This window comes from Eucalyptus grandis, chromosome 11, assembly GCF_016545825.1.
Source record: "Eucalyptus grandis isolate ANBG69807.140 chromosome 11, ASM1654582v1, whole genome shotgun sequence".
Lineage (NCBI taxonomy): Eukaryota > Viridiplantae > Streptophyta > Magnoliopsida > Myrtales > Myrtaceae > Eucalyptus > Eucalyptus grandis.
Window position 1 is genome coordinate 46,124,090 of NC_052622.1, and position 9,125 is coordinate 46,133,214.

The 9,125-nt window shown below is 42.6% G+C and overlaps 1 protein-coding gene across 1 annotated transcript; it reads right to left on the reverse strand.

Moving 5' to 3' along the window:
- Positions 1–1,761: 1,761 nt before the first annotated feature.
- Positions 1,762–4,627, reverse strand: LOC104426710 (gibberellin receptor GID1B). The gene is made up of 2 exons (XM_010039843.3): positions 3,940–4,627; positions 1,762–3,259 (listed from the first exon to the last, which is right to left on the reverse strand). The coding sequence occupies exons 1-2, from the start codon at positions 3,976–3,978 to the stop codon at positions 2,261–2,263; spliced, it is 1,038 nt and encodes a 345-aa protein (XP_010038145.1). The 5' UTR covers positions 3,979–4,627; the 3' UTR covers positions 1,762–2,260.
- Positions 4,628–9,125: the final 4,498 nt, after the last annotated feature.

Sequence of the window (9,125 nt, forward strand, 5' to 3'; positions counted from 1 at the left end):
ATGAACTTAATCTGTTCATGAGTCATTCCATGAAGTTATCGAAAAAACATGACATGAATATATAAGATGTTAGGAAGTGTGATCCTCATTCATGAACATGGAAAACAATTTCATAATTGGTTCCTGTTGCCATAATCACAACATTACATGCACCGTCCATTGTGCTCGTTGACGTAATTTCACGGTTGACTCCAACAAAAATGCAATGTCTCATCTCAAGCGGTGGATGAAGCTCAAATGGAACACAAGAGACGTGACCGCAACATGATGTCGTTCCAAGCATCGGGATGACCGACCGCACATTATCAAAACAGTGATCACTCTAGAGATCATGTCTAAACTCGTTCCCTATAAAATCACATCAATTATCATTACGAAAGAAAATCGCGACTTTCTTCGACAGAAGCCAATCCACGTATCCTAAACGATGTTTCTTCCCAACCAATCAGAAGATGTCTTCAATCCCTAATGACTATTAAACAAAAGCCGATTGTCAAACAGTGTGACTCCGTCTTGTCCCAATGGAGAATGCATTCACACGACATGTCCGGGGGGGGACAGTTTTTGACAGCAGGACGTTAGCAATTAGAGAACACCGAGATAATCTGAACAAGAAAAGGTTAGGGAAATCATTATTAAAATTGAACCGATGCGAAAGGCCCCCTAGTGATTATAAAAGTGACGGGGCGCAAACCAGAAGAACATATTCTAAGCAAAGAAACAAAGGAAATTTAAGGAGGGCCTAGAAAGTCAAATTGCGACAAGGTTCCATGTCCTTGTCCTGCTTAGCTGTTCCTACCACTTAGTGCCCATTAATTTAATCCCTCCAAAAAAGCAATCCAACCAATATTATTATTATTTTTTTAAAGTAAAGTGTCCCCAGAATTCATAATAGATCCAAGAAATCCCAACCATCAATAGATGGGTTTCCCTCCACCAAACAAAGACAAATTCAACACAATTTCTTGCTGTTTTCCCAAAGCTCCAGAACGCACCTCCATCATCTTAAGAATGGGGGCAATCGCAAGCTGCCAAGAATTAATCAAACCGATGTGGAAAGATGGCGAGAGCCCATGATTTTGACCCCTCCCCAATGATTTTCTCCTCTTTCTCCCTCTCTCCTTTTGGCTCTCATTTTCCTGGGAAAATTTTGTTGGTTGTGGGTCTGGCTTTGGGGGCATTTTCTGGGATGGTACGCCGCGCCACATGCTTGTTCGTGCCCATTGTAATCGGACCACTTAGCGAACAACGTTTGTTCATCGACCAACGTGGTAAATCGCAAGCATATGTTTAACTCGTAACGATTTTTCGCACATCAATCTCCGTGTTTTAACTTTTAAAAACTTGTGCAATTGTATGGTTCGTGTCGGGGATTTGGTGGGGGGGCTTTTCAGGATGCCATATGAATTGAACATGAATTCCTAGTGGAATCCAAATGACTAAGTGGAAGATCAAGATGAGAATCTCGTGCCTTGCAGAATTTCAAACTCCTGCACTACTACGTGCATTGAAGCTTTCTTTTGGTTTGACTGATGTTATGTTTCTGCACAGTGATTTCGTTCTCGGACATTATTGAAGAATTGATTAATCCAACCAATGAAGACTTCGATTTCCCCTCTTACAATGCGATGAGAAACGTCCTTCCTCGTGACCAACTACAAGAGCGCATCGACCAAGTCTTAACTATAGAGCGTGCACATGAATACTGCCTGCCAACAAGAGGTTTCGCCATCAGAACAGAAGGGAGAGAGAACCAGTCCATTCGAGAAGGAAAATATACAGGCAAAAGCCTTTTCTTGTATTTATCTAGGCCACAAGTATCACATACATAGTCCATACCACGAGCGTATAATCAAAGTCCAGAAATTAGTGCTCCTAAGAATGATCACCTGCTAAGACCAGATCGATCGACCACCCCACGTCGATGCCACCGGTCCTGCCACCCCATTAATCCTCAGCTGGAAGCTGAACAACAGTAAGAGGTTATATTAGATATAAGACGATCTCTCCAATTGGTATAGCAGAGTCCGATCCGCCACAACGAAGGCCACTATCTCCAGAGACCCGACTGATCGATAGAACTCTCATTCTACCACCACAAATGCTAGAACAGCAAAGAGGGGAGAAAACCCAAAGAAAAATACTACACAACCCACCACTGCAATAGATGGAAAACCAAATACAAAACCTGAAAACAGTCAAAGCTTCTGTTATGTATGGACTGCTTCTGCCTGTAAGTAAGGTTAAGTGGGTCTTATATTTAACAGTTAGGCTTGACAAAGTTTTTGATCTCCTCCATCAGGCAGTAGAAATGCTCGTTGTTCGGGAGGAAGTAAAAGCCGATCGTGGCCTGCTTCAGATATAGCAACTTCACTTCTTGACCGTTCCTTTTTAACCCTTCCACATAAGCTATTTGCCAGTCCTGGAGAATATCCAGACCCGCCACAACGATGAGGCTCTTCGGAAACTTAAGCCCCTCAAGGCTTCTGCCACGGGGACCGAAGGGATTGCAGGCAGGGTGATCTCGGTCTTCCCCTTCCGGAAGATAAGCCCGCCAGTACCAATCGCGTTCCTCTATTTTAACGAAGTATTTCCCATCTAATCTCTTCTCGGATTCGGTTCTTTCTTGCCCGCCAAACAAAGGATGAAGAAGGATATTACCTAGTATTTCCACCTCGGCCTCGGCAGCCCTGACCGCCACGTGATGAGCGATGTTACCGCCCGAGCTATCCCCAGCTAAATAGACATGGACTTTAGAGTCTTTCCCACTCATTAGCCAAGGTCTCGACTTCACCCACTTCAGGGCTGCCCAACCATCATCGTTGGCACAGGGGTATCTGTGTTCGGGCGAGCGGCGGTAATTCACCGACACGACCGCCCCCTTGCAAAGGCCGACGAGGCGGCGGCAGAAGGTGTCATAAATTGCACTGTTGGCAGAGGAGTGGCTGAAGCTCCCGCCGTGGAAGAATAAAATGACAGGGACAGCCTCGGTGGTGCTAAGAGGCTTCTCGAGCTCTTCAAATCCCCATTGAGATGCATCATGGGGCACCGGCAAGTACACCCGGTTCAGAAGGCCAGTGGGGCGATCGACGACGTGATCAAACGACAAGACTCCGTCGACCGGAATGGTGTTGGCAGGCACTTTCCGGTCAAGGAACTCAGCCAAGTCTCTATTGAAGGTCCCGTCGGGCCGGCGGAGGAGATTGTACGCGAGCCTGAAGTTGGAGATGAGGACCCATGTGTTTAAGGGAACAACTCTCTACAAGAGGAGGAGAAAACACGAAATCAGCGCTCAGAGCGTCACCAATTGCGACACGAATTCGACATGTTAAACCACAGATTGATCTTCAGCATAACCAAGAAATGCACACAGCAAAATGAGAAGATCATCATTGACAAGGGAAGCTGGGAAATTTACTAAAAAAGGAAACGCGAAAGGTAAGAACGGGAATGACTCGTCGTCCTCCAAATGCGAAAACTGCAAAAAACTCTTCGTCCGATCAAGCCAGAACTTCTCTCCATTGCTTTAATTAACACTCAAATTTCAACCACTAATCTTGGGGAAAAATAAAAAAGAAGAAGGAAAAAAGCCCAGAAGCAGAGACGCCAACTAACAGATCGTAAATCGGAACTGCGACTGAAAAGCACAGGTAGCCATAATCGCCCAGGAATTTTTTGAACTCGCGGCGAGGGGGAAAGATATCACGGCTTTTTTTTCCAGGAACCAAGCAGAATCACCTCGGGCATCACCTTTCCAAACGAACGAGCTCGGGTCCAATTCAGGCGAAACCACCAAAAAATCGAAGCATCGAGAAAAAAATCCACCAACCAAATAGCCCAATCGGCTCCAATTATCATCACAGACCCCCCCGAACGCCCAAAACCACGAAGAGAACACCGAGAAGCCGAAGAATCACAGGAGGGATTCGAGGGAGGCACCTTAGATTCATTGGCGTTGACTTCGTTATCGCCAGCCATGAGGCGGCGAGAGATCCGAGACCCGGGAGAGGCGAAGGAGGAGACGAACCGCGGAACGAAGGAGGAGGAGCAGCCTAGACCCAAAACGCGACCTTCGCCGAGGCGGCCTTTCTGATGATCATAGCAACGGCCCGAGAGTTTCGGACAAGCTGGCCTAGCCTGCGCACTCTCTCTCTCTCTCTCGCGCGCGCGTTCTCTGCGCCGCCGCGGGCGGGGAGGGGGAGGGGGGCTGCTAACTTGCGCCGGAGATTCCTCGTCGAAGAAGAGGAAGGGAGGAGGAGGGGGGTGCTCTGAACAGGGGAAAGGACGGGGGACAGTTCTTCTTCTTCTTCTGATGTGAGGAGGGAAAACAGAGATGGCGCAGACGCAGTAGAGTGTGAAATCGAAGATCCTACTCAGATACGCGTGTATGTATGTGTCCGCGAGAGAGAGAGAGAAGGATGGAGAGAGAAAGAGAGAGCGAGAGAGAGAGAGACTAGAGCTTAAAGTACAGAACTCCGCAGAGAGAAGAGAGAAGACAGGAGAGAGAGGAAGAGGGAGAAGGAGGGAGGCAAAAACGCAGAGGAACGACGCCGGAGCGGAGGGGGAGAGGACGAAGGGAGGAGTGAACGGAGACGAGAGAGACGACAAACCAGGGCGGCCGAATTAAACTGTGCCAGTGGGTCCCATCACCCCCTCCTCCTCCTCAAATGGAGCTCCGCATTTTTATTTTATTTTTTGGTCATTTAGCTCTGCATATTGACTCCCTCGACTTTTGCCTAACTCTACTTTTTCCCCGCTTTGAAAATTTTTGAATGCCCCTGGGGAGTTTCGATTTTTATTTTTTCACTTAACTTTCATGGCTTAGATTCAAAGTTTACACCAAATATGACGTAATTGGGTGTGCAGAGACGCGAAGGCCGGAAATAATAATAAAATTTAATCGTATAAATGACCTTAATTGGATTACCCATAAAGAACTTTCCTCTCGATCCTGATAATCTTGAGATTTCTCTTTGTTGTGTATTTCAACAAGGCATTACACATTGGAGAGCAGAGTTCTCAAAATTGATTTGTACATTTCATTGTGTGCAACATGTCTTGAGATTTTTTTGAAGCTGTTCATATCGAGAAAAAACAAATATCTTTAGGCAATTGGTTCGATCGTAAAAGACTTCCAAGTGTAAATTTTGTAATAATATCGAATACGAGACATGATAAGCAATACATAATCCAATTTTCATAATCTAATAAGTTTTAGGTGTTTTGCATTTTATAAAATTATAATAAATTGAACCGATGAGCTTTGGGACATCTAATTTTTAATATATGGGAGCCCATGTCTTGTTCTAATTTTGGACATCTTGGGCATTTGTACTATTCTGTTAGATGGATTTGGATGCAATATGCCTGTGGGGTGGTTGGATTTTTACCTTAGCGCGTGAGCTTTCATCCCACATCCCACATGAGCCTTCTTAAAAAAAGATAGAATATACTTCATTGACCGAGAATAAAAATGTATTCGACCGCCGATCGACTGAAGTCGGCTCCCTGCACTATTTCGTGAAAGAATAATAGTGAAAGATACATCGATGTGCAATTTATTATCTGGACCACTTCAAGTCAACACGTCGCAATTCTAATGCCAATTTCGAGGAATGGTTTTTCCTTTTTTGTCAATTTTTTCTCTAAAAATTGGTTATTAACTCTCTCCCTTTTAAGTTTGCATAGTTAAAAATTAATAAAAACCGTCGGGGGCGATGGAGTCCCTCTGGTCGATTATAGCTGAACATCTTGCCTTTGGATTAAAAGTTTTGTTATTGAATTCCATTCAAGACATGTTACTTATACGCAACAAAATTTTTTTAGAAAATTTCAATCATTCGAAATATGAAACAGTAGTGAATCAAAAGGTGTAAAAAGTTATTCTACTTGAGTATTTAACAAATGCTTGTGCTCATCGATAACTTTCCTAGAATAACCATAAGTGCTTCACTGGGTCGAATTCATTATACCAATAATTATCGAGAGGAGAACAATTACTAAATTACAAATTCATTATAATTCAACTATTTTGGTTAGCCGACCAAATTGACAACTCGCCAATATAAATGGTCACAACATTTTATATCAGTTTAATTGATATTATCGTTTCATGCGTGTAAATGCATTCAAGCATTATTTTCATTTTTTAAAGAAAGGTCTTTCACAAAATTGCCCAATGAAAAATTTTACCTGAGTTACTTTAATTTTATTCGTCTTTCGTCGATCTGATAAAAATCAGAACTAAGGCCGGGCTCTGCATAGACATTCAATTTCTGTCCATCATCTAATTAATTATTCTAAATCTTTTTAGAAAATTTAGAACACGAGGGAGAGAAATCAAAAGAATAAGGGGGATGGGAATAAATAAAAAGAAAAAGAAAAACCACATCCTTATTGTCCCCGAAGCCGACCTATTGGTTCACGCGCAGGTCCCCACCCCCTCCCCCTGGCGGATTCCCCAACCTACCCTCGCGGCCTCTCCCCAAATCACGAGAAAGCTCGCGAGGGATGGAGACGCGTGTTTTGTCCGGTAGCGCGGGGGCGCTTTTTCAATTTTATCATTTTCTCCATACATAAAAATTATATCACATTATTTTTAAAAAAAAGTAATAATTTCGCCCGTCTCTTTCGGTTTTCTCCTTCTTTTGTTCGACCGCTTGTCGTTGCTGGGGCGGGGGTGAGGCTTTGGCTCTTGTCGTATCCGGTGGAAGCGTGTCGCATCCTTATCGTCGCGGGCGGCCGACGCGTGGCTCGCGCGTGGGGCCCACCGGGGCCTGACGAGACGAGACCTTCCGCCCCTACGGGGAGATGATTTTGTTCGAGAACGGGGCCAAGGGGGGAGTCTCGAATCCGATACGACGTTCGGGAATCTGCGTCTCTACCGCGGTGGGGTCCCCCCGCCCGTAACGGCCCCCCTCCAGGTGCCACGCGTCCGCCCGGGGTTTCATCTCGCGGTCGTGATTCCCCCGCCCTCCCCCACCCGCTCGCCCGGACGTATTCGCGTGGGCCATCGCGGTCTTTTTCCTACTTTCCCAATCTTTCTCTGGCCCAGAACGGGAAACGTGGGAGCAGAGACAAACATAAAAACGGAAAATCCACTAAAAAGGTCCAGGACCTATCACGAAACTACAATTAAATCATAAAACATTATAAAAATACAATCAATTTTTGTTAACTTACCTTAATAAATTTTGAAACTCGATTACACCTACTTTCGCGATAAATTTTACGATATGATTACACTTTTTAAAACTTTTAAAACTTAATTATACTTTCGTGGTAAATTTTAAGATTTTTAGTATACTTATCCCAATATAATATGAGAGCGACGTAAATTATTTATGAACTTTGATTTAATATGAATTCTTAATCCATTCGATGTGATTTTTGAATTTTAGTCAAATGCACAAGATGTCCTTAAACTTTTAATTTGTCCAGCATAATTCATAAATTTCGATTCAATATTATTCCTAAACTTTTAAATGTTTTCATATAGTTTAGAGACTTCATTGATTGATTGGATTGAACAAATTGATAATTTAGGGACGACATTAAACATTGGGCCAAGGTTTAAGGATCGCATTATATAAATTAAAAACTTATGGATGATTTTACACATTAAACCAAGTTCATCAGTATCTTGTGCTATTGCCCCTTCTGAAAAACATATTCTTCCACATGTCACCTCCTCTTACACCGAAAAATTAAACTAAAAGAGAAACGCTATGCAAATTGAGTCCTCTCAACCGTTCGTTCGGGACATTGGTTAAGTACAATTAATTTGAGATATTTCGAATTGTAAAGTAAAAGTTGTGCATACAATCGATCTATTGGCCACGAAACAAGAAGTCACGAGTAAAGCCATAAAATAAGATGAAATGATGAAATGATATTGTATTAACATGTTGGTCCTTCGAGAGCCTGGCTGCATCCCTTGTCTTATATGAAGGTGGGCGAGCATGTGCCACACACTCAGCATACCAAACATATAGAATTGATGCTTCCACGCCCTTCTTTTCTCTCCATTTCCCCTTTTTTCCTTTTTTCTTTAACCTTTTCCTACCTTTTCAATTTTGTATTCTCTCTCTTTTCCAGCAGCTGTTTTGTTCTCTTCTGCTTGGGTCGGGGTGCATATATTTTTGTTCTCAGTTACTTTCACTGAAGAAAATTTAGGACCTTTGCGGTGGCGTTTTCTCGCTATTTTTAATTCCCTATCACCTGAAATTTTCTCAATGGATAAATTTTGACGAGAAAGTAAAATTGCGATGCAATTTTTATTAATTCTTAGAATATATGAGTCACATTCTTGATTTCGATGGGAAAATAAGAGGTCAAATTTTAGTGTTGTTGACATGTAATCAAACAAGCTTTAACTGTTTCAAGTGAATTTACCATGAATATTACTAACAGGGTATAAGGAAATGTTCTCATTTTTAATAGTGAATTATGAAAAATTGAAAAAAAAAAAGAATAATGATTTGACCATGAAAAATTTTCTTTATCGAGAAGTTAAATAAAGTACATTTCTCCAACTAGGCAATTTGTAATATTGTAACGGTACTATATTAAACTCTTATGATGAAGATGATATGTAATGTTTTGCAAATAGAGTTAAAATAAGCTCGCCTGCGTAATGCATTAGAAACTACAATGTCCCATCAATCGCTCGTTAAATTAGAAATTAAAAACTAGACGTGTTTCTAAATATTTTCACTCTTTTTTACTAAAATATCGCGAGGCCGACGTCGGGTTTTGGCTGGTAGTGCGTTAGGTCAACAAACCAGGGACAGCTTTTGGCCTCTTGTGCCGTTCCGGTCAATCCCACCAAGGGCAGAAAGTCATTGCCACCTGTTCCGTTACACCATTTCTCGTCGGACAGTAAATGCATGCAATAAAAGATTTCCGTTCGTTATTTTTTCACAACCTGATTCTCTATATCTGTCTGCTGGTATGCGTGTCGTGTCTACCTCATTTCGGACAAGATGTTTGCTCTCTTCCCCTTCGTCCCCTTTTTGGGAATGAGGTGTTTGAAAATGTACGATGTCGGCATCGAAAATCGTCCCGAATTTTCGTGGGTTTTCATTTGCTATGGAAAGTTATAGAAACCCTTTTTTTTTATTTGG

Coding starts and splice junctions, on each gene's coding strand:
- LOC104426710 (XM_010039843.3), bottom strand. CDS start 3,978: ATGGCTGGCGATAACGAAGTCAACGCCAATGAATCTAAG. Junction 3,260..3,939: donor TCAACGCCAATGAATCTAAG/GTGCCTCCCTCG, acceptor CTCCTCTTGTAG/AGAGTTGTTCCCTTAAACAC.